The sequence below is a fragment of the Bos grunniens genome, chromosome 17 (genome assembly GCF_055505025.1).
Source record: "Bos grunniens cultivar Pamir isolate PY7600 chromosome 17, Bosgru_T2T1.0, whole genome shotgun sequence".
NCBI lineage: Eukaryota > Metazoa > Chordata > Mammalia > Artiodactyla > Bovidae > Bos > Bos grunniens.
Window position 1 is genome coordinate 65,673,887 of NC_141181.1, and position 27,948 is coordinate 65,701,834.

Sequence of the window (27,948 nt, forward strand, 5' to 3'; positions counted from 1 at the left end):
TCTGTCACCAGACAAGCTGAGCCCTCGCCTGAAATAAACATGAGAGAGATGTTTTGACATGTGATGTTTCAAAAAAAAAAAAAAGAGTCAAATTTGCCTGAGAGACTGTTTTAAGAATCTTTCCAAGAGGAGCCGAGTCAGGGTGGGTGGGACAGATCCCCTGAAGAGGAGATGCTCGGAAACATGAATTCTATATTCACATGGAATTGTACATTTTTAACGTTTATTTTTAAAAGCTACCAACCGCAAGTGTTACAAAATACAAAAAGAAGTGGAATTTTAAAACCGTGTCCCCCTCTCTCCCCCACCCCCCGTCACTCGGTTCCCCTCCCAGAGGCAAGTGTGATGACAGTTTTGCTGTTCCTCCTCACAGACGCTGTGCATTTCCAAATATTTACACATATACCCTTCCCCTCTCCACCTGTTGTTTCCAGCCTTGCCTTATTCACTTGACAGTGTGTCTTGGAAGTCATTCCATATCAGGACACATGTATCTTCCTCATTCTTTTCAACAGTTGAAAAGTATTCCACGCTATGGTTGGTCCTGTAATTTTAAAACATAAAGATACATTGGGGAAAAAACCACATTCCTTTTTCTCTCGACTCCTCTTTAACCTTAGAACTGTAGGCCTTTTATTAATAGAACTTTAGGCTGAAAAGGAATTTGAATTGGTCTGTGTAAAAGCATCTCAGGACTTCTAGAATGTTCTAAGCGCTTTCCTCTCCCTCTGCAGGAAGGTTCCTGGTTATCTAGGGCGGGTGGGGGTTGGTTGTCCTCCATTCCTGGGCCAGTCTCTTTCATTTGCACCTTAAAAAAATATCATCGTCACCAGACTGCTTTCAGTGTTTGTCAGCACACTGAACGGGGTGTCTTAGAAGAAAGATTAGTTTTTAAAAAGTAACAAATTAAAATTTAATAGCATATATAAGAACAGTCCTGGGATATACAAAGAAGCTTTGAATAGATCACAATACTGTTCATAGCATGAGAAAGGGGACCAGGGATCATCTGTGGATTGTTCATTCGCTGACTCATTCATTCATTCACGCACTCATTCATTCATTCTAGACCATTCACTCATTCTAGACCGTTCATTCACAGACCGCCGTCGGGGCTGTGTCCTGCCTTGATGCCAGGGTCTGAGGGTGAACAGACCGCGTTGCCTGCCCTCAGGGAGCTCACAGTCCGACAGTGAGCACAGGTGCCCCGTGGGGTCCCAGGAGAGACCCAGGCCTGCTCGAGTGGAGGCCTCTGGGAGGAGCTGATGCCTGTGCCATGCTTCAGGGCCTCGTTCTAAGCAGGCCTGGGGTGGATGTTCCTGGGTGCAGTCACAGCGGGACTTAGTGGGATGGGGCTTCACTGGCCATAGACTTGGAGCCACCTGGGTTTGAATCGGGCTCCTTCACCCAGTCCTGAGACCCTGGGCAAGTGGCTTCACCTCCCTGGGCCTCAGTCTTCCCATCTGCAAAGTGGGGCTACCTCTTAGAAACCCTGCCTCTTAGGGTTGTTGGGAGGATGAATCGCGGCAGCTGGGTACACAGAGCGGGCAGTATCAGCGTCCTTTCCCGTTGTCCCTGTCCACCTGTGAAACGGGCATGTTAAAGCGTCGACTCGGGGCTTTAATTGGACGGCACACTTAAGGAACCTGACTTGGTGCCGGGCGCGCAGTGGGTGCTCCTTATGTGTGTTCCCAGTCATCACTTCTTGCATCGTCTCCTTACTCACCTCCGACACCCAGAGCGCAGGGTGCCCATCAGGCTTCCGGAGTCTGGGAGCCCCCAACCCCAAGGCCAGCAGGAGCCCGGGCCCCCCAGCTCAGCTGTCCTTTCTGTTTATAGACTCGGAGGTGGATGCGGTGGGGGGCGCCAGGAAGCACCCCCACTCCCTGGCGGCCGGCAGGGCCCTCCGTGCCGTAACCAGGCACGCCTCCTGAGGGCCTGCTGCCAGCACGGCTTCCTGCACTTCCGGTGACACACTTGTCCCGTGGAGACAGCGTGTCTCTGCCAGACCTGTCGTTCTGCAGCCTGCCCACCCAGCTCGGCCCTGGGGAGGGCGGGTGTGCTGGAAGAGCCCGTGCCTGGCTCACTGTGGGACGCAGGAGAGCAGCTGGCTCATGTCGGGGTCAGGGGAGACAGTGAGGGAGCCGGGGAAGACAACCCCTTTGCTCTCAGCTGCGTGATGGAGCAGTCAGGCCTCCTTAGGGTGTCGTAGCACCTCGTTAGACTGCTGACCCGACGCTTTGGGGAACTCAACAGTGGGTGTTATTTATTGTTGTCATCACCATCATCTCAACTGGAATTTGGTCCTTCTCACGTGCCTGGCGTGTGCAGCTCTCACTGGACATTTTATAAGGTTCTCCCAACACCCCCACCCCCATTTTACAGATGGGAAAATCGAGGTTTGAGAGATTTGCTCACAGCTACCAAAAGGCAGAGTTTGCCTCCCACCTGCCAGTCTCAGAGCCTGCGCCACCTCCAACTCATCGGAGCCTCCCTCTCTGTGCCCGTGTCCACGTGTTTCATGGTCCCGGTTGTGTTCTCTCGGTTTCTGTCTTGCTTTCTCTCTGTCTTGGCTGTAACCCCCATCCAGGCCACCACAGTGTGCCACACCTGGCCACACCTGGCTATACCTGCCTACACCTGGCCACACCTAGCCACACCTGGCCAGACTGCGTAACTGTTCCCAGAGCGCACTGAGAGGGGTCAGAAACCGATACTCCCCCGGGAAGCACCACCTCCAAGCCACTGGGGGTGGGGGGACACTGTGGGCTCCCAGAAGCCATCAGTTGTGCCGACACCTCCTAGCTGGGACCCAAGTCCCCAGGGAGGGACGCCACGTGGGGTTTGCTGCCGGCATCAGGAGTTCTGAGGGCTCTGTGCCGTCCCCTTCCTGCCCATTTCCTTCTGACCCGACTGCCTTACCTTGCTCTCCTTCTCCTCGTTTTTCCCCATTCCTCCCCACCCTCCTTCCTTCCTTCCCCTTCAGTGAGCACGTGCTCTGTGCCAGGTCCTGTGACTAAGCACCGAGAAGCCAATGTGGCAAGACGCAGGTCTCCTCTTGGAGGTCGTGTGCATTGGGAGGAACAGGTACCCAAGGACCCATCCAAGTGCTAAGAACCCCCGGCCAAGGCCCCAGGCTCGGCGGGACCAGGACAGGACCTAGGCTCGGCCGGGGAAGCTGCTCCCAGGGGCTGCCACTCGCTGCCCTTGGCCAGGCGATGAGTTGGGCAGCAGGCCTGGGCTGTGACAGTGCCCGAGTGTGGCTGCAGCACAAAGGAGGGGTGAGGAGGTGGACACCGGGCCCCGCAGCCACAGTGGGGCAGCCAGGGTTTTAAGATAAGAGCTCAGGCGGCTTCCCTGCTGGTCTAGTGGTTAAAACTCTGCACTTCCAATGCATCGGGTACGGGTTCAATCCTTGATCAGGGGGCTAAGACCCCACATGCTTTGTGGTGAGACAAAAAAAAGTAGATAAGAGCCTGGAGTTGGGGGTCCAGGTAGATAGGAGACCCCTGGGGGACTCGGCCCAACCTCAGCCTGCCGCCTGCCTCCTTCTCCCCTCCCTGGGCCTGAGACCCCACCTGGGTGCAGCTTAGACTGCCCTGTGGTGACCAGGCACAGGCCAGGGACTCAGGACACCTGGATTCTCGGCCTAGCCTGGCATCCTTTGCCCTTGGTTTTCCCATCTGTGAAATGATCACTGAAGGCCCCACGGAGCTCTCCATATCGAGCCAGAGCTGGGAGAATGCAGCAGTTTGGGGGAGCACTTTAGGGCCTGAGTGTCAGGCAGACCCGAACCCCAGCTCCACCCACCTTCTGTGTGGCCTGGGGCGTGTCAGGTCCCCTCTCTGGGCCTCAGTCCCCTCTGCTGTGAAATGACAGTTCCCGCAAGTCCCTAGGCTTCCTGTTGAGGAGCCTGCGACGACAGAGTGAAAGGCTGGGGTATTCAGCCGTGCTGACCGTAGTGTCAGCCCTCAACGTTGTTGCTGTTACCGCTCAGCCGTGGTGCAGGTCTGATCCGGGCACAAGGCAGGGAGGTTCCGCCAGGCCCTGGGGGCACTGAGCCAGTGTCACCCTCGACAGCGTGGCCCCGTGGCCCTGGGGCACCCTGCACAGCTGACAGTGTCCAGTTGCAGAGGGGGAGGGAAATTGCTCCGATTTGCTCCGTCAGCTGCGGGCCACCCAGCACCTCCCTGACTCAGGCTCCTTTCCTAGACGGATGTGTCAGACACCCCCAAATACATGCAGGGGTCATGTTTTCCCTTACCGTCACCCCCTCCCTAACGACACAGCCTTTTCTGCTTAAGGAGCTCACACCTGTTCCGTGCGAAAAAAAGTTATTTTCAGAAACATATTCTTCCAGCAAATATTTAGTCAACAAGTACTCCAGGCCCGGTGTGGTTCTAAATGCTGGGTGCAGCAGTGGGTGAAAGAGTCCCCGTTTTCATGCAGCCAACAGTCTAAAGGGTATCAGGGAGCAGTCAGCCACCTGGGTTGTTTTTTTTTTTTTAATATTTATTTATTTGACTGTGCCGGGTCTTAGTTGCAGCATGTGGGATCTAGTTCCCAGACCAGAGATGGAAACCTGGCCCCCTGCATTGGGAGCTTGCAGTATTAGCCACTAGACCACCAGGAAAGTCCCCAGCCACCTGTTTTATAAATAAAGTTTTATTGGAACACAGACATCATCTGTGCTGCTGACATGGTAACGACAGCAAAGCTGAAGCTGAGACAGAGACCCTGTGGCCCACAAAGCGCCAAATATTTATTATCTGGCCCTTGATAAGAAGAGTTTGCTGGGCTCTGGTAGAGATGAACAAATGAAGAGCCCTCTTCTGATTTGTTCTTAAATGGGGATGTGTACCATATGATAGAGTTGCAGGAATGGTTTAATGAATTTTATTGAATTTTATCATCTGCTGATACTGGGATCCAGAATCACAAGTGTGGATCCTAAATAAAGTCATCATCAATAATAGAGAGACAGGGACTTCCCTGGTGATTGAGACTCCATGCTTCCACTGTGGCCGGATGGGGCACGGGTTTAATCCCTGAACGGAGAGCTAAGATCTCACACGCTGCACGGTGGTGTGGCAAAAAAAAAAAAAGCCCATTTCCTCACTACAGGTAGTATCACTGGTAACAGTTTTCTCTGAAAACTTCCAGAGATCTCCTTTCCTATTCTCACACACATTTATACATCTGTCCTCACAAAGCTGGTATCACAACACGTGCGCTGTTTTTTCACTTACATGTAATAAGGGGATCTGACTTTGGGGGAAAAAAATACGATTGTTTGCTCGGATAAGTCAGACAGCTTTCTGTGATACTCAGTAGTCTTTCTGAGCATCCTTCTCCTTGGCTGTGCTTATTCCGCCACATGGATATTTCATCCTTGTATTTCACTGATGAACTCCTCAGGTGGGCAGGTGCCCCGTATGCTACTGGAGAGGAGTGGACAAATGACTCCAGAAAGAATGAAAAGATCACCAAAGAGACCCTGATGCTGGGAAGGACTGAAGGTGGAAGGAGAAGGGAACGACAGAGGATGAGGTGGTTGGATGGCATCACCAGCTCGCTGGACATGAGTCTGAGCAAGCTCTGGGAGTTGGTCATGGACAGGGAAGCCTGGCGTGCTGTAGTCCAGGGGGTCGCAAAGAGTCAGACACAGCTGAGCGACTGAGCTGAACTGATATTTCACTGATCCCTGTCTTGTTGGATGTTTAGGATGATTCCAGTATTTGCAATATTTCGCGATCTTTGTGCTCCCTTGGGGGAGCATCCGTGTTCACAGATCTTAGCGAGCATGTCTGATGATTCTCTTGAGATAAATTTCTGGAACTAAACTGGCTGAGTCAAGGGTGTGCACGTTTTAAATTTCAGGACATGTGTTACGGCTTGTTTAAACACAGCCCTCAAAGGCGTCTGTTAGGCTGGTCTCCCCAGCCTGGGTGTTAGAAATCTGTCTATCATCTGTCCTGGGCTGGGGCAGTCGTGTTTGTCCGTAAGACAAGGGCCCAGAATTTCCACCTACCACCAGCTCGGGGGCTTGGCGACCTAGTCCGAGTGAGTGGTTTTTATCTTATTAATTATCATTATTATCATTTTGCCGTGCCTCACTGCATGTGGGATTTCAGTTCCCTCATTAAGGACCGAACCCGCACTCCCTGCAGTGGAAGGCGTGGAATCTTGACCAGCGGACCACCAGGGAAGGCCCCATGCAGGTGGTTTTTAAATTCGCCAAGTTCTCGTTTTTAATCTCGTCAAGTTCGCCTTCTTAGAGCATTTTAACATGCATTTCCTCACGTGAGCCTCTTGAAGGAAAAGGCTGGGGCGGGTGTGTGTGTGCGGAAGAAGCCCAAACCTGGGTTCCAGGCTCACCACAAGCAGCCTATGCCTCTGACTTTATCATCTGAAAAGGCCAACCAGATGGACTCAGAGGAGTCCTTGGAGATCTAAATGTTACGTTGTGATGACCTCGTGTGGCAAATGGCAGCTAAAATTTGGATTGTGGCTGTTTGCTATCCATCAGGAGTACATGCCGAACGGATGGGGGGAGCTAATTTGGACGCACGTGTTCCTCAGACAACTCTTCTCTTTAGCCATCCTGTATTTTCAGACCGCCTTGTAGATACGTACTCCCTTGCAGGCAGTGGGGGTTTTTATGGCAGCCTGTGAGGCAAAGCTGATTTGGAAAAACACCCTACCTTAAAGCTAATTTTAAAAACCTGACTTTCAGCAAGTTCTAGAGAGTTTTGGACCCTTTCTGTGGTCTTGTTGAGGCCTTGTGGCCCTGAGAGTGAAGATCAAGGCTTGCTGACTTGAAGGACCGCCAGGGTCTGTCACAGTGAGACACGAATACTGTGCACAAGCTGACCAGCAGGACAGAAGGAAGTGCTGACAGACAGGCTGCTTGCTCACTGACAAGATGAATTCCCTTAGATGACCCCAGCCCCGGGATACTCCAGATTTGGGGGTTCAGTGTTAAGACGTGGTGAACGAGATGGCATTCAACCAGATACTTAACATCTGCTTTGTCCAGACACTAAGGTCGAGAGAGGTTAAGTAACCTGCCCAAGGTCACACAGCCACCATGCGATGGAGCCTGGCTTCAAATCCAGGCATCCTGGCTCCAGAGATAGTACTTGTCCAAGGGAGAATGAAAAGAAACAGGTCAATTATAATGAATGTATTATGGGATGTTCTACAGCTGTGCTCTTCACTGGAAACTTTCTGCCATGACGGACATGCACTGTATCCCTGCTGCTCAATATGGTAGCCACATGTGGCTACGGAGCCCTTGAAATGTAGTTAGAGCCACTGAAGAACTGGATTCTTTGTAGTTCTCAAATTTTAATTAATGTAAATAGCCACGTGTGGCTATTGTGTTGGACAACATAGGTGTAGAGACCTGAAGTCTAGGGAATGGGAGCTGGGGGCTCCTGAGCCAGCCTTGGGTGAGGGGGAGTTCAGGGAAGGCTTCCTGGAGGAAGAGCCAACGAAGCTGAAGCTGAAATCTGAATGAGAGCCAAGAGGTGGTGGCTGCTTCAGCAGGTCCCGAGGTGAAGGAGGGCTGGAGCAGCCAGGAAGAGGGGTTGGGAGGATCTGGGGGTGGGAGAGGGACAGCAGACAGTGGAGAAAGAGCCCCACCAGTGAAGGTCCCGCAAGCCATCCTTCCGGTGTTTGGACTTGACTCTGGGGAGCCATGGAAGGGTTTTGAGCAAGGACCCTGCAGGCTTTGAGTTCAGCCTTGGGAATTGTTACGGGAAAAGAATGTCTGAGAGGGGATCAGAGGTGAAGGAGGCAGGGGAGCCCCAGAGCTGGCCGGGGTTGGACGGAATGTTCCCAAGGGAGACTTTGAAGGGCTTGGAGGTTGACCCGACATGGGGGTGAGAGTGGCGGGGGAGTGGGGACGCTGCCTTCCAGAATCCCGAGTCTGGCTTTAGCAGTGCGGGCAGCAGACCTCCCTCCCTGCCTTCAGGGATTCCACATCCCTGAGCATGAGTCTTAAAGCTCTGCAGGAAGGCCCTCAAATGGGGACACGCGGAGGCCCATGTGTTTTTGCTGAGCACATATACTCCTCCACCCCCAGCCTGCCTCCCAGAGCCTGCCAAAGGAGGTCAGGAAGTGTTCCCCTGCCTCCTGCCCTGATTCCATGCTCAGCAGCTTTGGAAGCTTGCCGTTCCGATTTCCAGGGGCCCTTGCTCCCTCACTCATCACTCAGAGATCCCCGTCTCTTGGGGTTTTTTTGTTTGTTTGTTTAGCTGCCCTGGGTCTTAGTTACAGCATGCAAGATCTTTAGTTATGGCATGCAAACACTTGGTTGTAGTATTCAGGATCTAGTTCCCTGACCAAGGATCGAACCCTGGCCCCCCTGCACCAGGACCGCAGCTGATAAGTCCTGGGAGCACTGAAGATGGAGAGAAGTTTGGCCAGGGGCAGGGGGTACCCACACAGGACCCGGGAGAGTGACCCCCTTCACCCCAGTTTGCCCGGCTTCAGCTCCAACAGCCTTGCCTCCTGCGACGTCTTGGGCAGACCTGGACGGCTGGTCACTCTAGTTCTCAGCGCAGACGTTTGGACCCGTCTCTGAGAGCAGTAGGGAGCCTGGGTGGGTTTGAGCAGGGGGCGATGCAGCATGATTTATCAGCTGGATAGGCTGATAAATAGGTTTATCAACTGGACCAGGTTCTGAGCATTTGCCTCTGATAGAAACCTCTGGCTTGTCCTTGCAGGATCAGCTGAAGCAGTGTTTCTCCAGGCGGACCCCCGAGGCCAAGGACACCGACACCCTCGTGCAGGAAACCGACAGTCAGTATGGGACGTGGCCGGACCAGCGCCAGAGCGGGGAGAGGTGAGCAGTGTGGGGCAGGACCTCTCAGGGGGAGTCAGGGCCCCCATCTGCCTCCTGATTTCTCCGTTACTAGGGAGAACCTGTTTTGTCTGTAACAGGTTGTTGTACAATAAGAGCAACCCATTCTTTTTATAAAACAGAAGTTTAGAAAGTACAAAAAAAAAAGATTTTAAAATGATATAGGAAATATCCAGAATAGGCAAATCCACAGGGACAGAGGAGACCAGATTTCCTCCTGGGCGGATGAAGATGTTCTTAAACCAGAGTGGTGATGATCACAGAGCATTAAAAAGGAAAGTGAAAGTCGCTCAGTCATGTCTGACTCTTTGCAACCTCATGGACTATACAGTCTGTGGAATTCTCCAGGCCAGAATACTGGGCCTGGGGTGGGTAGCCTTTCCTTTCTCCAGGGAATCTTCCCAACCCAGGGATCAAACCCAGGTCACCCGCATTGCAGGCAGATTCTTTACCAGCTGAGCTTCAAGGGAAGCCCACAGCATTATGAATGCACTAAATGCCCCTACTGGCAAATTTCTTTTTTTTTTTTTTTTTGGCAAATTTCATATTACATGTTTCACCACCATAAAAAAAAATTGCAAAGAAAATGAAAACCAACTGTAATGTCAGGACACAGGTATCACTTTCATTGGTGTTTTGGTTGTCTTTCTAGACTTTTTTTTCTATGTATATATATTGTGTGTTTATAAACAGAGGAACATATTACACATACTGCTTCATAAGCTATGTCAGCATTTAGGATCATCACTATTAGTGGCGTGGAGGGCCCCTCAGGTGTCCGCCCGGCTGGGAGGGAATGTTGTAATGACTGTGCAGAAGCGTGAAGGTTACCCAGCATCACCTGGATTCAGGAGGCGGGCAGGCCTGAATTCCAGCTCCGTTCTGGCTGGCTGTGGGGGCCTGGGTCATTTAGCTTTATTTGCAGATTTCACGAACTCCTCTTCTGTAGAAAGGGTGCGTGTGTGTGTGCTTAGTCACTCAGTTGCGTCCGACTCTGTGTGACCCCATGGAACTGTGGCCCGCCAGGCTCCTCGTCCATGGGATTCTCCAGGCAAGAACACTGGAGTGGGTCGCCTTGGCCTCTTCCAGGGGATCTTCCCTCTCTGGGAAGGTGTATTGCAGGTGAATCCTTAACCCACTGAGCCACCTGGGAAGGCCATGTAGAAAGGGAATGATGCTTATAAAAACAGCCAAGATGTATTAAGCGGACAGGCCGAGCACTGTTGTAAGCTCTGAAGCAGAACGTCTAATTCTGCGGTGCCACCTTGCAGAGATGAAGACTGAGACTTGGGGTGGGCGGGAGGGCACCTTGTGTTCGCAGCTGGCGTCTCTCCCGGCACTTAGGCGCAGGAGGAGGAGTTCGATGCTTTGCATTTGTTCATCATACCTGTTCTTTGTTTTAAACATGCAGTTTTTCTTCTTGCCCTTGGGTGGGATCAAACGCAGTAGCAGCTTTGTGGACACCAAGGGTGGGCTTGCCATGTTCTCAGTTCAGCTTCCCCACCCGAGGGCTGCAGGATCGCACGGCATCGTAAAGCCAGGGAGATCTGTGTCAACCCCAGTGTGGCCACTTACTGGCCGTGTCACTGTGTGTCTCAGTTTCCTCACCTGTGGGTATTGTGCCCAGGGATATGGCGTGTCCATGGCTCAGATGGACTCAGACCCGGATATGGGGTGTCCATGGCTGAGCTGGGCTCAGACCCAGGTCTCCCAGCTCCTTCCCCTGCTCCCTACCCCAGTCAGGAGTGGCCACACCCCTCCACTGACTTATGTCCCATAGCTGTCATCGGTACCCAAGTTGGGGGGAGGTCAGTGAAATTAGAAATGGGTGGGCTTCTCTGGTAGCTGAGCCGGTAAAGAATCTGCCGCAACACAGGAGATCATGGTTTGATTCCTGCGTCAGGAAGTTCATCTGGAGAAGGGATAGGCTGCTCACTCCAGTATTCATGGGGTTCCCTGGTGGCTCAGAGAGTAAAGAATCTGCCTGCAATACAGGAGACCTGGGTTCGATCCCTGGCTTGGGAAGATCCCCTGGAGGAGGGCATGGCAACCCACTCCAGTATCCTTGCCTGGAGAATCCCCAAGGACAGAGGAGCCTGGCGGGCTACAGTCCATTGGGTCACAGAGAGTTGGACACGACTGAGCAAGTAAACACACAAGAAAAGAAAAAGGGACGCACAGGTTTCTAATAGTACACATGAAGGGCGTTTCGTTTTCTTTCCTAAGCTGTGATATACGGTGAGTTAATGAGCTTACTTAAATTTCACTAGAATGTTCCTGCAGGAGCACAGAACTGCGAGTCTGGAAGCCTGGGTCCTGGTTTTGCTGTCACTGTCTGACCCTGGGAGGCCCCTCTCCTCTGGGCCTCTATCTTCCCAGCTCTTACAGGGAGAAGGGGAAACCCGGCCACTGGCATCTCCACCTGCCCCCGCCCCCGCCCCCGTGTCCTGGTATCGCTTGCCCCCTCGTGTCTCTCGGAGGTACTGCAGCTCCTCCTCCCAGAAAGGGCCCAGGCGCGGCTTTACTCCCAGCCCTGAGCAGCAGCGCCACCTGCTGCCCCGTCGGTGGTATTTCCCTCATTTTTTGTGGCTCTGCCTCAGTCCTACCCGACGCCCCAGCGTCCTGCTTATTCCAAGTAACGAAATCTGTTGAGAGCTGACAAAAAGCAGGCTGTGCTCCCTGAGAGAGACACCAGCACACCTGGGTTGACAGCTCTGCCCAAGGGTGAAGTTCGGGGGTCTTCTGGGGCCGACCCTCCGATCAGGGACGTATTGTCTGGTGTGCTGGCCCCCTCCTTCCTTAAGATGAGTCTTTCCTCTGCTCTTGACTTTGGGGTCTTTTTAGGAGAGGAGCAGGGAGCCTATTTAATTTTAATGGCTTGATTTATTTATAAATCTTCTATCTTTTGTGGTTCCAATTATCTGAGTGGTACTCGGAATACATTATCGTGGGCAGAAATTCCAGGAGGACAGAGGGGGTCATGGACCTGGATTCTAGGGTCAGGTCTGCCCCTTTGGGCAAGCCTTTTAACGTCTTTCTGCCTCGGCTTCCTCATCTTTCGCAAGTTTAATATTTAATTTCATGAGTTAATCCTATCCTGTGGGGAGGATGAAAAGATACAGCTTTCCGCACAGGGCCTGGCGCCTAGTAGGCGCTCAGTAAATCTTTGTCGAGGAGTGAATGAATGAATGAATGAAGCAGTGTAGGATATGCCCCACCTCTGCCCCACCGTGGGTGATGGCCAGGGACGGTCTGATCGCCATCAGCGCTGCCCGACAGAAACGCAGCACAAGCGCACACCCAGACCTGCGCATAGCTGCAGTGTTCTAGGGGCTGCATCAAGACAGCAAAAGGCAAACAGGCGAAAGTAATTGTTTTAAGATTTTTTTCCCCTTTTTTTTAAGTCTTTCTTTTTCCTTTTTTTTAAAGGCCATTTTTTGTAAAGTCTTGATTGAATTTGTCTCAATATCACTTCTGTGGGGTTTTTTTGGGGGGGCCATGCAGCATGCAGGATCTTAGCTCCCCAACCAGGGGTCAAACCTTCTTCACCCCTTGTACTGGAAGGCGAAGTCTTAACCACTGGACCACCAGGGAAATCCTGGCGAAATTAATTTTAACAGTATATTCTATTGAACCCAATACCCAGTGTGTGTGCTAAATCGCTTCAGTCGTGTCTGACTCTGTGCAGCATTATAGACCACAGCCTGCCAGGCTCCTCTATCCATGGGATTCTCTGGACAAGAATACTGGAGTGGGTTGCTGTGCCCTTCTCCCAGGGATCTTTCCCACCCAGGGAACCAACCCATGTCTCTCATGTCTCCTGCACTGGCAGTCAGATTAGCACCAGCTGGGAAGCCCCATTGAACCCAATAGACCCTTTATAAATACTGTCCTTGTAACATGTAATCACTATAAAGTTATTAATGTGGTATTTTATTTTTTTATTTTTTTCACTCCAAGTGTTAGGAATCAGCGTGTACTCTGTACTCTTGGCCCAGCTCAGCCCTCACTCACCTCATTGCAAGGCCCCAGCGGCCACAGGTGACCCGCGGCTCCCCTCCTGGGCAGCACAGAATTAGAGGGTCTCGAGTGGGGGAGTGGCTCCTCCCATTCCGCACCTGTCCAGGTCTTCCAGAGGCACCATGGCAGCACCTGGCCGGGCCCAGGATGGTTCTCCTCACCGGGATGTCCTGTCTCTTGTTTCCTGGCATACACAGCACACCCCACATCCTGCCTTCTGGCGCGTCCCTTCCTTGACATTCAGGTCTCAGAAGCAACCTGCCTGAAATGCCTCCCTCGCTCCCTCCCATTCTCGTAGCTTGGCCCCCGAGTCCCCGTCCCCGGACAGCAGTGCCGCCTCGGCTTGGAAGCAGCCCCCCAGCAGCCGCCTGTCCTCGCTGTCCTCCCAGACGGAAGTCACCTCGGCCGGGGGCCAGCATGACTGTCCCAGGGAGCAGCGGAGCACCAGCGTGGACCGGTCCAGCACAGACCTGGAATCCACTGACGGGATGGAGGGGCCGCCCCCACCGGACGCCTGCCCCGCAAAGAAGGTGGACGACTTCCCCTTTATCGATGTGAGTCGGTAGCTGGGAGCAGTGATGAAAACAGTCCTCTATCTCCGTTTGTTTTTTTTTTTAATGACTCAGGATGTTCTGCACCAGTCTGAGGCTGCAAGGGGGGCCCCAGGGAAATGGAACCAGGTCCCCCTCAAGCCAGCCCCTGCGTTGCTGTGGCTCCTTCCCACTTCCTCTGAGTCTGAGAAACAGACTCTGTTTGGTGACCACCAGAGGTGCATGCTCTCCTCTTAGGGAGGGCAGATCCTTTATGATTTTCATCTCTCCCTAGCTACCGCCACCCCCGACCAGCCCCCGCACCAGACACCCTCGTGGCTGGTTTGGGAAACAGCTCTGCAGACATCAACACCCTCTTCCCGCCCCCGCTGGGGAGTCTGTCACTTACCAGTTCTGGGAAATGAGTCACTGAAATTAGCTCATCATTGCTAACTTAAAAGGCCCCAGGTGACAGAATTTCTCCCAAGTGGACCTGAGAGGAAGAATCCAACTTTCACACCAGGACCTGCGCTGGCTGGGCAAAGGGACGCCCCCTGTAGGAGCAGCTCTCGGCTGTGAGCCTGGCTCAGACGCTGCTGGAACCAGGGCTGTCCGTGCCTGGGCTCCCTGAAGTCTTGCAGCCCCTCTAGGAAGGGGATACTAGTATCATTCCATTTTTACAAATAGGGGCACCTCAGCTCAGAGAGGGTAAGTCCCCTGCCTGAGGTCACACAGCTAGGAATTGAACTGACCAGGAGATGAACCCCAAGCTCCCATCTCTCACTATTGTCTCCTGGGGGATCACTGAGCCACAGCTGCCCCACCTCCTTGCTGGGCTCACCAGGGTGGTCTTCTGCACCCCCTTCCAGCAGGAAAGGTGGTGATCTTGGAAACCATCACTGACCCTCCCCCTGCTTCTGCTCAGAGCATGCTGCTTGAAAACAAATGCCTGGTGTGTAGAAGGTTGCTCCACCAGCTCCCACCTGCCCCCTGAATTACTGTGGGTATAGGAAGGACCACGTTGAGAATCTCAGCTCGTGGACGCTGTGTGGAGTAAGATCTCTGTAAGGATTTAGTTAAGAGGATGTGTTCAGTTATTCATTCAACAAACAAACGTGTATTGAGCTCCCGTTAATGTCCTGCTGTAGCTCACCTGCTCGGATGATGTCACCAGGGGTGGGGGGCGGCGTTTGCATAATGTGCCAGGCACTGCGTGGGGCACGCCGGGTTCATTTGATTCTTAGAATCAGCCTACGTGGTATCCTTCATCAGGTTCCTAGGAGAATGCGGAAATGCTGGTCCACATGCCCCCTTGAATAGCATCTTGCGCCTATCAGCGCAGCCACACACCCCTCCCGGGGGTGGTGTCTTCCCTTTATGTCTCCGGAGCTTCATCTTTTCCCTCTTCTTCCCCGCCACCCCCACAGCAAACCTCAGTGCTCGACTCAAGTGCCCTCAAGACCCGGGTGCAGCTCAGCAAGAGGAGCCGCCGCCGGGCTCCCACCGCCCACTCGCTCCGGCGCAGCCGCACCAGCGAGCCGGACGGCAGGTCCGCCTGGGAGGAGGAGGCCGACAGCGCATGGATGTTCCGGGACTCCACCGGTACGCCCCGTCTCCTCCTCCGCGAGCTGCGCACTGGCTAGCCGGAACGAGTTAGAGTAAACCCTGGGAACAGCCTTCTGACTTTGAAGACTGCAGGACATCAGAACACAGTAACACCGGAAACCGTGATTTCTCATTATACCGAGCTGGTTAGGGGCTAAGCAGGAACGCTTTTTGCGGATGCTCCGTTAACTGGGGTCCACAGGTTGCAAGGGACTGAGACACAACCTTAGGATTTCAGTGTTTCCGCTTTGCTCATTATTGGAGTCACCCTTATCCTCTCTGCGGGTTTCTTGGCTGGCCTTTTCATCTAGATTCTTGAGTTGAAAGACCAGTTCATTTATTACCAGTCTTTTGGGGTTTCTGATCCATTATTCACGGCTATAGGTTTTCCTCTAAGGGCTTTCTTGTCTGCATTTCATGTCAAAACGTAAGCTGAATCTTAAAGAACAGATAAGAATTAGCTAGGGAAAGGTATTCCGGATGAAAATAGCAATGAGATCAAGGGGTCAGAGATGTGGAAAGAACGTTCTGTGGGTGTGGCGAGGCTGGGGCATGTCAAGGAGTCTCTGTAAGCAGTTCAGCCTTGCCCAAGCCGGGACTAGCAGGAATCTTTCTGGAAAGGCAGGGCCAGTTCACGGAGAACAGTGTGATTCCTGGCTAGGGAGTTGGACTTGCTCTGTAGACAGACAGCTGGAATCTCAGAGCGGTGGCTGCCGTTGACTTCGGTACCCTTTCTTTGCAACAGAGGAGAAATCCCCGAGGAAAGAAGAATCAGACGAGGAGGAGAGGACCCCCAGGGCTGAGAGGACGCCCGTCAGCAGACCTCAGAGGATGCCTGTGTTTCCCGGCGTGGACCCGGCTGCACTGAAGGTACTGGACCTCGCGCCCAGAGCTGTGCGCACCACAGGCCCGTGCTTCTCACCCGCCTCCCTCCCTCCTCGCCTCTCTCCCTCCTTGCCTCTCTCCCTCCTTGCCTTGCCGGAGGCAGGGACAGGAACAGGCCCTGCTTACAGGAGGGGGCAGAGGCCCTGCAGAGGCTGTTGGGCTTTTTCTCAAATGAATTCCGGAGTTGGCACTGGGCAGACCTCAGGCAGATCCCACTTTGGAAAGCCATGTGACTCTGGGCAAACTCTTCGACCTTTGACCTTTAGGCTACTCCTCTATAAAATACAGAAAGCCAGCCTTCACCTCAGAAATGCTCGTCCTGGAGCTTACGCCCGGTAGAGTCCAGAGCCCAGTGCACAGGCTGCCAGGCTGGTGGTGGTGGTGACGACCACTGTGGCTGGGGGCTGTGCCAGTGTTACCCTTTGGGACAAATGCCATCTGCCACCATCATAGCCCCGGCCCCCAAAGGAATTCTGTCTGGGCTCACCCTTCCAAGCCACCCCATTCCCTCCATGTTCTCCAAAAATGATGGCCTTTTTCTCCCACAAATCTGATGGTCAGAAACCCCACTGATTCACATTCACACGAGCAAGGAGCTTAGAAGACCTGGTCCTTGGCCATAGATGAACTCTTGTCTCCATCGCGGGGTTCTCGGGAAACTAGAGGGGTTGGAGGGGCCTGTGATGAGGACACCACTCAGAGTGGTGATGTGAGTTTCTGATGGTGGTTTGACCCCGATGGTCACGGGTGGCCTCTTGGACTACAGACCTGCCCTCCACGGTCAGGTAGGATGGGGCCCTTCCCCAGGCCAAAGGCAGCTTATAGACTTCACCCCTGTCTTCTCTCCCCAGGCTCAGCTGCACAAGAGACCAGACAGTCCCAACGAGACCCCTGGCTGGGCCCCTCAGCCCAAGACCCCCAAGTCTCCCTTCCAGCCTGGGGTGCTGGGCAGTCGCGTGCTGCCCTCCAGCATGGAGAAGGATGAGAGGTGAGAGTGTGGCTGACACATAAAAGTTAGGGCTTATTCATGGTACTGTTATTGTCATACAAGAGCCATGATAGAGCAGGGGTTGGCCAGCTGTAGCCCACAGGTCAAATTCAGCCCACCGTCTGTGTTTGTTAATAAAGTTTTATTGGCACACAGCCATCGTGGAAGGGTTGTGTTTGTTAATAAAGTTTTATTGGCACACAGCCATCATGGAAGGGTTGTCCACAGCTGCCTTCCTTATGCAACTGCCGGCTTGACGCCTTGACACAGATAGCCTGTAACCTGCAAAGTCAGAGTTACTTACTGTCTACCTTTGTATCTGCCCTTGGTGATAGAGGAAGGCAGAAGAAGGGTTCAGAACCCAGACTTGAGGAAGGGTGTGGGAAAGGCTTCCAAGAGAAGGGATGCCCGAGCTGGGTCATGAGAGACAAAAGAGGTAGCCAGAGTCACTTGCAAAGGCCCAGAGGCCCGGTAGAACTGGGTGCTGTGGGCAGTGCATGATATTGGAGCACGGAGCGGGCTGTGGGAAGCAGGGGTCAAGAGGATGAGAGAGGGCGACAAGCAGAGACAGAGACGGTGCCTCTCTCTCTTCTGAAAAGTGTTTATTTGCTTGGCTGCTCCAGCTCTTAGTTGTGGCACACGGGGTCTTTAGTCCCGGCTTGTGAGCTCTGATTGGTGGCACGTGGGATCTTAGTTCCCTGACCAAGGATCAGACCCTGGCCCCTCGCGCTGGGAGCACAGGGTCTTAACCACTGTACCACCAGGGAAGTCCTGAGATGGTGCCTCTGTCTTGCTCTGGGGACGCCGGAATCACCCTGGAGTCAGCTAAGGGTGCCAGTATTTCTCGAGGGCTGGAGAGGCCCCCAGGCTAGGGACCCCTGGTCCTGAGCCTCCACCAGGAGGCTTGCTTGGGGGGTACTCAGACCCCTTTCTGCCCAGGGGACCTCTTCTTCCTCACAGACCCCCACCCCACTCCCAGCCAAATCACCAATGTCCCCAAGCCCTCCAGGACCGTGGGATTGGGAGCTCTCTCTGAGACCAACAGAAGTCAGGTCTTGTGTGCACTTGTGTTTGATTATAAAAGTCGTACACACTCACTGTAGGAACTGTAGAAAATATAAAATGAATATAAAGCAGGAAAGAAAACCAGCCAAGATCTGACACCACCACCGCCCACCTTCACCACCCACTCAAAGACGACCATGTGAAATCTGGGCTTTTCTGCCTCCGTGGTTTTTAAATGTAGTCAAGACCACAGCGTACACTACACACAGCTTCTTCTCCGGTTACGTGCTTCACACGATGGTTCTCCTGTGGCCATCAAAGTCTTCGTAAGTGTGATCTCTCTTTCCTTTAAAAACTTTCAAGAGTGTTTGTTTGACTTCATCGTTTTTGTTCAAATGATGTGTTCTCATGACAGCCATGCTGAGGACAAAGAAAGATACATAAAGAAGAAAGTAAAAAGTAAAACACTCAAAAGTGTTGTCATTCAAAAAAAAAAAAGTGTTGTCATTCAGATGGTGATGACTCAAGTGTATTCACTTGGGGAAAATGAACTTGTGACCTGAGAGCTTTCTGGATGTGTATTCTTCAATTTTAGAAAAAGCTGAAACAGATTGTACCTCCCCCAAATAATTATTGTTAATTATTCGGTAAACATAAGGCGTATCTAATCTATGTATATCGTACAGGCATTGTACTAGTCAGGGTTCTCCAAAGAAACATAGCCCATTAAGATGTATACACTGGAAAAGAGAGAGAAAGAGACAGAAGGATGTATTTTAAGGAACGGGCTTTCATGATTACGGAGGCTGACAAGTTCTGAAATCTGCAGGCCAGGTGGGCTGGCTGGAGACCTGGGGAAGAGCCAGTGTCGCAGTTCAAGTCCCAAAGACAGTATCTTTCCTGAGTTCCCCCTTCTTCTGGGGAGGTCGGTCTTTTTCAGCTAAAGCCTTCAGCTGATAGGATGGGGCCCACCCATGTTATGGAGAGTAATCTGCTTTATTCAGAGACCACTGGTTTAAATACTAACCTCACTAGACCATTCAGGTATGACCTAAATCAAATCCCCTATGATTATAGAGTGGAAGTGAGAAATAGATTTAAGGGCCTAGATCTGATAGATAGAGTGCCTGATGAACTATGGAATGAGGTTCGTGACATTGTATAGGAGACAGGGATCAAGACCATCCCCATGGAAAAGAAATGCAAAAAAGCAAAATGGCTGTCTGGGGAGGCCTTACAAATAGCTGTGAAAAGAAGAGAAGTGAAAAGCAAAGGAGAAAAGGAAAGATATAAGCATCTGAATGCAGAGTTCCAAAGAATAGCAAGGAGAGATAAGAAAGCCTTCCTCAGCAATCAATGCAAAGAATAGAGGAAAACAACAGAATGGGAAAGACTAGAGATCTCTTCAAGAAAATCAGAGATACCAAGGGAACATTTCATGCAAAGATGGGCTCGATAAAGGACAGAAATGGTATGGACCTAACAGAAGCAGAAGATATTAAGAAGAGATGGCAAGAATACACAGAAGAACTGTACAAAAAAGATCTTCATGACCCAGATAATCACGATGGTGTGATCACTGACCTAGAGCCAGACATCCTGGAATGTGAAGTCAAGTGGGCCTTAGAAAGCATCACTACGAACAAAGCTAGTGGAGGTGATGGAATTCCAGTTGAGCTATTCCAAATCCTGAAAGATGATGCTGTGAAAGTGCTGCATTCAATATGCCAGCAAATTTGGAAAACTCAGCAGTGGCCACAGGACTGGAAAAGGTCAGTTTTCATTCCAATCCCAAAGAAAGGCAATGCCAAAGAATGCTCAAACTACCACCCAATTGCACTCATCTCACAGGCTAGTAAAGTAATGCTCAAAATTCTCCAAGCCAGGCTTCAGCAATATGTGAACCATGAACTTCCTGATGTTCAAGCTGGTTTTAGAAAAGGCAGAGGAACCAGAGATCAAATTGCCAACATCCGCTGGATCATGGAAAAAGCAAGAGAGTTCCAGAAGAACATCTATTTCTGCTTTCTTGACTATGCCAAAGCCTTTGACTGTGTGGATCACAATAAACTGTGGAAAATTCTGAAAGAGATGGGAATACCAGACCACCTGATCTGCTTCTTGAGAAATTTGTATGCAGGTCAGGAAGCAACAGTTAGAAGTGGACATGGAACAACAGACTGGTTCCAAATAGGAAAAGGAGTACGTCAAGGCTGTATATTGTCACCCTGCTTATTTAACTTACATGCGCTGGAGTCAGGATTGCCGGGAGAAATATCAATAACCTCAGATATGCAGATGATACCACCCTTATGGCAGAAAGTGAAGAGGAACTAAAGAGCCTCTTGATGAAAGTGAAAGTGGAGAGTGAAAAAGTTGGCTTAAAGCTCAACATTCAGAAAATGAAGATCATGGCATCTGGTCCCATCACTTCATGGGAAAAAGATGGGGAAACAGTGGAAACAGTGTCAGACTATTTTTCTGGGCTCCAAAATCACTGCAGATGTTGACTGCAGCCATGAAATTAAAAGACGCTTACTCCTTGGAAGGAAAGTTATGACCAATCTAGATAGCATATTCAAAAGCAGAGACATTACTTTGCCAACAAAGGTCCGTCTAGTCAAAGCTATGGTTTTTCCTGTGGTCATGTATGGATGTGAGAGTTGGACTGTGAAGAAGGCTGAGCACCGAAGAATTGATGCTTTTGAACTGTGGTGTTGGAGAAGACTCTTGAGAGTCCCTTGGACTGCAAGAAGATCCAACCAGTCCATTCTGAAGGAGATCAGCCCTGGGATTTCTTTGGAAGGAATGACGCTAAAGCTGAAACTCCAGTACTTTGGCCACCTCATGCGAAGAGTTGACTCATTGGAAAAGACTCTGATGCTGGGAGGGATTGGGGGCAAGAGGAGAAGGGGACGACAGAGGATGAGATGGCTGGATGGCATCACTGACTCGATGGACGTGAGTCTGAGTGAACTCCGGGAGTTGGTGATGGACAGGGAGGCCTGGCGTGCTGCGATTCATGGGGTCGCAAAGAGTTGGACACGACTGAGCGACTGGTCTGATCTGATCATCTTAAAAAAAAAAAAAAATACCTTCACAGAAGCATCTAGTTGACCGAGCAGATGGGTACTGTGCCCTAGCCTAGAATTTTAACCCTCACGAGCATTTGCATGGGTAGAGATGGACGGATGGATGGGTATTTGGGTGACGGATGGATGGAAATAATTTATGTGAGCATGAGTTTCTGCTGCAGGTGGTTTCATAGAATGGACATATCATAATGTATTGAACGTTCCCCAGTTGGGAACTTAGGGGCGCCTTGGTTAGTTCCCGTCTCAATCACACAGACCTGGGCGTCTTTGCCACCCGCCTATGTGGCTCAGCTCCCCCCGACCCTTGCACAGAAGCGGGAGGCTTGGGTCCCACACAGCCCTGCCCGCAGGCCCAGCCCTCACTCAGGCTGGCACCTGACTCCCACCGGCTTTGTGGTTTCAGATCGGAGGAGCCCTCTCCCCAGTGGCTGAAGGAGCTGAAATCCAAGAAAAGACAAAGCCTGTATGAGAATCAAGCTTGAGCAGGTATGGGGGGCCCCGGAGTGGGTACTCGGGCAGAGCCTACAACCCGAGGAGCAGGGAACTTGGGTCGGGAAGCAAAGGCTCGGATACTTGGAGTGCTGTACCTTGGAAGGAGAAGGGAAGACGTGGGTGAGGGTGTCCTGGGTTCCTGGAAAAATGAGGGCGGTGGTCTGCTGCCGCCTAGGGAAAAGCACACCGCTGGGCGGCCTAGGATGGAAGGGACGGGCAGGACTCTGGTCTCGTGCCCTCGGCCAGCCCTCCTCGCCGAGTCTCAGCCCCACTTCATAAAATGACTTCAGAGAGCAGCGTTTTCCACACTGCCCCCGGTTTCTACCTTCCTGTTCAGTCTGCAGGAGGCTTCTTGGTGTTACCAGTGGTAGAGAACCTGCCTTCCAGTGCAGGGCGCTTAAGAGATGCAGATTCAGTCCCTGGGTTTGGAAGATCCCCTGGGGGAGAGCACGGCACCCTACTCCAGTATTCTTGCCTGGAGAACCCTGGACAGAGGAGCTTGGCAGGCTATAGTCCATGGGGTCACTAGAGAGTCAGATACGAATGAAGCCACTGAACACACACACACACACACACACGCACACACACACACACATGTATATGATAAACTCCAAAAGTATCTCTGAAGCCTCCTATAAACCTGTGCTCTAGGGTTTTGGAGCGGGGATCAGAGCCTGTGTTCAGCGTTCAGTGCTGTACCCATGATATCTTAGTCAAGCCTGCAGCGATCCATTTGAGGGCATCAAAGCTGGCACCCTGACCTGATCCTAAACTGAAGGCTCGTTCCATCATATCTGGCTGCCCGCCACCTTCTTCATCCCACTCCTCAAAAAAATAAAACACCAAAGTCGTGTTTCCTGGCCCATGGCTAGTTGGGGTGGCGTCTTGGGGAGCACCAGGAAAGCTTTGCAGGCTCGATGCTGGGGAGAAGTGGGGTCTCACATCCCCCCTGCTGACACCTGTCCTCTCCAGACAGGGGACACCGCCACGTCTAACGAACAAGCCTTAACTGCCCGAACCCGAAGACGAGGTCCCGCTGCTGCCGTCGCTTCCTGCACATGACTGGTCCCTCTGGCTGGCTGGTCGGTTGTCTGTCGGTCGGGTAGAGAAGGCGTCTCAGTGCCCGCCCCCCGCAAGCTCCCCCGATCCATCAGGGAGGAAGGCTCACCCTTCACAAGCCCGTGCACCATCTCCGCAGACAGCGCTTCAGGCTGGGGAAGAGACCGGGCGGTCCAGAAATGTCCATGCTGGTGGTTTTGGTTTTGGGGGATTTTTTTTTAAACTTAAAAATGTGCGTTTCTACACATTTTTAGACCCCTGCAAAGCTCCAGGAACATGGATATGAAGGCTGGACCGTCTCCCCTGGGTTCTGAATCATGAAAGCGCCTCTTTCCCCCCTCACCCCAGGACTGATCTTTTTCAAAAGGACATTTCCAAGGAAGATGAAACCATTCATTTCCTGCTGTAACCAGTGGTCCAGGGCAGTGCCACCGGGTCGAGGTGGGCAGGGTGGTCTCGATTGCTCCTTTGGCGAATTCCTTCTCCCTCTCAAAGCAGTCAGCAGTCCCACCTTTAAGCACCCCCGCCGCGGTTCCTCGAGTGCGGTTGTCCCCGCAGTGTGCAGGGCTGGCCTGTGGCCTCGTTCCTCATGCTCTGTGTGCTTCGGAAGGCGATAAAGCAATAATCTCACCAGCTTTCTCTGCAATTCAGGACGTATGTGTGTTTCACGCTGCGGAGCAGGAGGGGCGTGCGAGTGTCGGATCGTCTCAGGTGCTCCTCTCCCCGCCCCCAAGCTTGTAAGAGTGTCAGTGTCGCCCGTGTGCACGTTTTCCCGGTTCCTTCCTGAGAGCTCTGAGCTCCCGTGGGTGACCTTCGATCCCAAGGCTTCCCAAACCAGCGGCCCCAACAGCAGTGCCTTTCCCTCCCGCACGTCAGACCCGCCCCTGGAGTCTTTTCCTGCAAAGGCCTTTTCTGACCGCGACCTGAGCTGCTGGCGTGGGAGGAGCCGCTCCCCGGTGGCCTCTGGGCGCCGGCGAACGCGGGGTCCTTGTTGTCTGCCCTCACCTCTCCTTCGTATCCACCCTCCCCGCCAGCCCCCCAGTTCTCGCTGACCAGGTGCTTTTTCTAGGTCCCAGTGCAGGAAGGGAGAGTCTTGCTGAAAGCCCGTCTCTGGAGGGGAGTCCCTCCACTCCCGCCAGCCGCCAGTCCAGGGACTCCGGACAGACCTGCTGGATGCTGGGCGACCAAGTATAGCCTTGCTGGCCTCTTCTTGCTTGCCAACTCTAAGCTCGTTCCCAGGGATCTCCGAGACCTCTGGGGTCTCCAGCCATTGTCTACTCTGTCCTCTTTGTGTGTGTGTGTGGAGATTTCTCCACACCAGCCTCCTCCACCTCTCAGGCCCAAGGCTCCAGCATACAGCCCAGAGGTGGCCGGCCCACCCGCCACGTCTGGAGTCGCCATAAACTTTGTGCCGACCTTGCCCGGGAGTTGCCCACCTGAGAGAAGGGTGCTTGGGCAGTTCATAGTGCAGCCCGTGATTGCTGAGGGGTGCTGGGCTCAGCTTGCTGAGTCTCTCTTGGAGAAATCCATTCTTTGCAGATGGTCTCAAAACACGCCTCCCTCCCCTGGCCACTCCCTCCCTCCTTCAGTCTCTGCCGTCTCCCCATCTCTCCTTCCTCTCTTATCTCCCTTCACCGCCTCTTCCTTCTTTTGGAGGATGGAGATCAATCCTGTTGCTCTGGGTTAAGACCAACACTTGGGCCAGAGAGGGGTTATGGCTCAGCACAGTGGACGGTGACCGAGGTGGAGTAGGGGGCCCTCCCCCCGAGCCTTGTTGGTCAGGCTCCGGCCACTGCACGGCGGCGGTTGGAGCCTGCCCCCGGCAGCCTTGTGCATCTGTGTCCGGAGGCTTGGTCCTGCTTGACCGTCGTGTGTATTCTCTTCATCCCTCCAGTTTGCAGTCAGTCCATTCTGTCTGGCCATTTGGGGATTTAATCCTTTGAGGATCCGCGTCAGTTGATTTTTGTACCTTATTTTTTTAAAGAACCAGTTCACCTTTTATTTCAGTTTGGATGTTGTGACTTTCCAGGTCAACAGGTCCCCTTTAAAAGCCACTCCTATGTGCTTTGACCCTGACCCCTTTTCTTGGCAACGGTCTTTCCGTCTTTCTCAAGGTGGAGAGGCACCTTGGTTCCATCTTAGGCAGCAAGAAGTGACCTGCTGTGTTCGGTCAGCACCCACCAGGCAAAAACGCTCAGTTCTCAGTCAGTCGTGTTTTCAGCCCAAGTTTACCCTAGAGGAAAGAAAAAACCCTTGAAAACGAGACTGACCTGGAGATCGTCTACCTAACCTCCCACTCCCAGACTGGAAATAAAACTCCCATTTAATTCCTTGGTGACGAGGATGGGCAAAGTCCACCCCTTGAAACTGACTGCAGCAGCCTCATCCCTCCTCCACAGAGCAGATAGTCTCGGTGGGTCAGGAGCCACCAGCTCAATGCAGGCTCCTGGGACCTCCGGCTCCGGCCGCGATCCCTACAATGACGTCTCCAGCAATCGATTCTCTGCTGGGAGCCTCTGCGGACAGCCAGCTGGGCCAGTGGGTTCTTTTACTTCTCTTTCTAAGTGGGGTGAGCCCTCGGGGGCCACACAGGGGGTTGTATGTATGCTGGTTTCTTGAGTTCTCCTGCAGCCGCCTTTGGAAACCCATCTCCTTTTCAATGGCCTGAGTAATGCCTTAACCATTCATCTGCAGTCAAGTCACCCGCCCGCATCGAGCCCTCCTAACCTGGGCCTTTGGTATTCTTTCAGTGACAGTTTTATACAGAATGCGTCCAAAATAAGGTGGCTAGATAGGTGATATTTTAAAGTATAATCTCTCTCTCTCTCTCTCTCTCCCGGCTTCCCTCTCCCCACCCGCTTTGCACATCAGCATTTTGACAGCTGCTCTTCTGAGAAGTCCATATCACTTTCCCCTCCAGTCCATGCCCCTCTTCACACTCTCTTGCCTAAGGTAACAGACGCCTTTGACCTGTAAAATTCCACGGCGAGGCCTCAAGAGTCAGTGTGGTGGAAAACCCCTCAGCGCCACCTGAGAAACTCCAGAAGAGTTGTGTCCCACCTCCCCAGTGTTTGGGATGTTGCGGGCTTTGAGCAACGCAGCCCCGACAACCTCCAGTTGCCTGGGATTCGGGGAGAGAACAGTCAGATGGGGAGGTTTTGCAGGGGACCAGGCCGCATGCTTTCAGCACTTCTTCCGTGTTTCCCAGGAAGAAGTGAGCCCAGCTCTGGGTATTGGAATAGACGTGGGCCCCGAGGCCCTAGGCCCTCAGCCTCAGAGGCTGTGCAGGTGATTTGGAAAACCCTGGGGCATGGTTTCCCCGAAGGAGAGCTCAGCTGCTCCCGCCCGGTGCTGCTAACCGCCTTGTCCATTTATGTTTCGCTTCGCGATGCCCACAGACTGCCCAGGAGCCAGGCATGATTACAGTGTTAAAGCCCCACAGACGTGTGGTCGGATCTCCTCCACAGTGAAACGCTGGCGTCCAGGTGACTCCTGCGTGGAAGATGGCATCCCACCCAAGGAGAGGGCTCTCCAGGCATCCTCCCTCCTCCTCCTCCTCCCCCACCCCTGTGGTCCTTCCCACACCGCCCTGCCCCTTAGTACAGGAAGCTGGACGACGGCGGCCTCTGTGTGAACCAGCATTGCAGGGTGAGGTCTATGGGGAAGAGGGAGGAAGGCTCTTTCTGCTGGGAATTGCCCCTCCCTCCTGTTTCAGCCGTGGCGTTGCTACAGTCAGACTGTGCCTTTCCTCTTTTGACCTGTGTTGAAACAGGAAAGTGAGAGAAAAAAAGCCCCATGGCATCATGATGCCATGGGGTAGGAGGGACCCACTCCACATCTGGATGGGGGTCCACCCCAGGCTCGCCCCCTTAGGGAGTGGTGGATCTGAGTCCCGTGCTGAGAGCCACCAGGTGCCACCGTGTTGGGATTCTGGGCAAGGCGAGGGTCCCGAAACGCAGAGCCACGTAGAGAGCCAGCAGGCGCACACGCGCTGCGTCTCGGCCAGTCCGTGTCTCCTTTGCCCCCGCCCCCGTCACCCCTCTAGAGATCTCTTTGTCTGGGTTGGCTTCTGCAGGGAAGGGAGGGCCAGAAAGGTTCTTGGAAAGTCAGCCTGAGATTTCTGGCAAGGTCACCCCTCAGCCCCTCCCCATCGTCCTCTCCGAATCCCCTTGTCACCCTCATGCCTGGCACCACACCGTCTCATGAATCAGCCTGGCACTTTCTTAACCATCTCTGGTGGCGTTGTGCCTGCTTAAGAAAAATATATGTATAGTGCCAGTTGTGTGAAAGAATGGTCTCGTTCCACACCGCCTTATAGATCCGTAAATACGGGGCTTGTACAAGTCATCTATTGTGTTCGGGGAGATATCTTGTGCTGCGTTGTTTCTGAAGTCATATCAGTATCCTCCAAGTCCCATACTTCCCCTGTGACTACGATCCTTGGAATGCTCTGTAAGATGGGGGGCAGTGGAGATATGTATATACCTACACCATTGTATTTTCCTGACCTTTCTCCTGGGTCCCTTCCTCCAGTATCTGAGTCACGATCAAAAAGGAACCCGAGTCCTGCGTGCGGGAAAGTTGAAGCGTCCTGCCAGCTGGTGTCCTCGTGGTTGCCTTACGAATTCACGGGCTCCAGGAGGTTTGAACGGAAGGCGGTCGACCGGCACTTTATTCAATCCCAGAAAGGACCTCTCTAATCATGTGACTGAGAATTCATCCAGGAAAAAAAAAAAAAAAAACACTATATTTTTAACGTCAAAACCAACGGGGCTTCCCGGACCTCTCAGAGTATCGGATGTCTACAAGTGCTTTTCTATTTTGTAACTGTAAAGAGATTTCATACGCACAGCAGAGCAGTTGGGAGTCTGGTCGACTGCCCTAAAACACAATGACCTTTTGCATGTACAAAGATGTCACATTCAGACTCTGGAAACAGCAAATAAAGCTTTGACGCGAGCTGCCCTGGAGACCTCAGCGTGTCGGTGTGTGAATGAATGGACTCCCCCACGCATGCATGCCTGTCCCCAGCTGAGTCAGTCCCTACCGCGCTGAGGGGGGCCAGTCTGGGGGGCCCGGCTGCGGGAGAGCGCAGCAGGGGTCCTGGGAACGGGGGCCCGATGGAGACAGAGCCGGATCTCCACTCAGCGTGGGCTTGAATCCCCAACTCTGCTTCCTCCTGGCTGTGGGGTATCTCTGGACCCCCACGCTCCTCCAGAATAGAGGTGGTGAGAGTGACATGAGCTGGCAGAAGTTAAAGGCAGTGGCCCCGGGTGGACTCAGCCCGTCTGCACATCTGGCAAGATGACAGGGGGTGTCTTTTAAATCATCGCAAGGAGGGAAGGTCGTGCTCCTGGCATGTAGCGAGAGGAGGCCAGGGATGCTGATCAACAACCCCCA

The 27,948-nt window shown here is 52.8% G+C and overlaps 1 protein-coding gene across 4 annotated transcripts in view; it reads left to right on the forward strand.

The window, feature by feature from the left end:
• KIAA1671 (KIAA1671 ortholog) overlaps positions 1-27,518 on the forward strand; it is a 185,324-nt gene extending 157,806 nt beyond the window's left edge. For all 4 annotated transcript variants that reach the window (XM_086346037.1, XM_086346035.1, XM_086346038.1 and 1 more), the window contains 7 exons: positions 8,733-8,851; positions 13,188-13,443; positions 14,847-15,021; positions 15,770-15,894; positions 16,761-16,897; positions 21,401-21,483; positions 22,462-27,518. In XM_086346037.1, coding sequence (XP_086202163.1) covers positions 8,733-8,851; positions 13,188-13,443; positions 14,847-15,021; positions 15,770-15,894; positions 16,761-16,897; positions 21,401-21,479 — 891 coding nt within the window. In that variant the 3' untranslated portion in view covers positions 21,480-21,483; positions 22,462-27,518. The remainder of the gene's footprint in view (positions 1-8,732; positions 8,852-13,187; positions 13,444-14,846; positions 15,022-15,769; positions 15,895-16,760; positions 16,898-21,400; positions 21,484-22,461) is intronic.
• Positions 27,519-27,948: the final 430 nt, after the last annotated feature.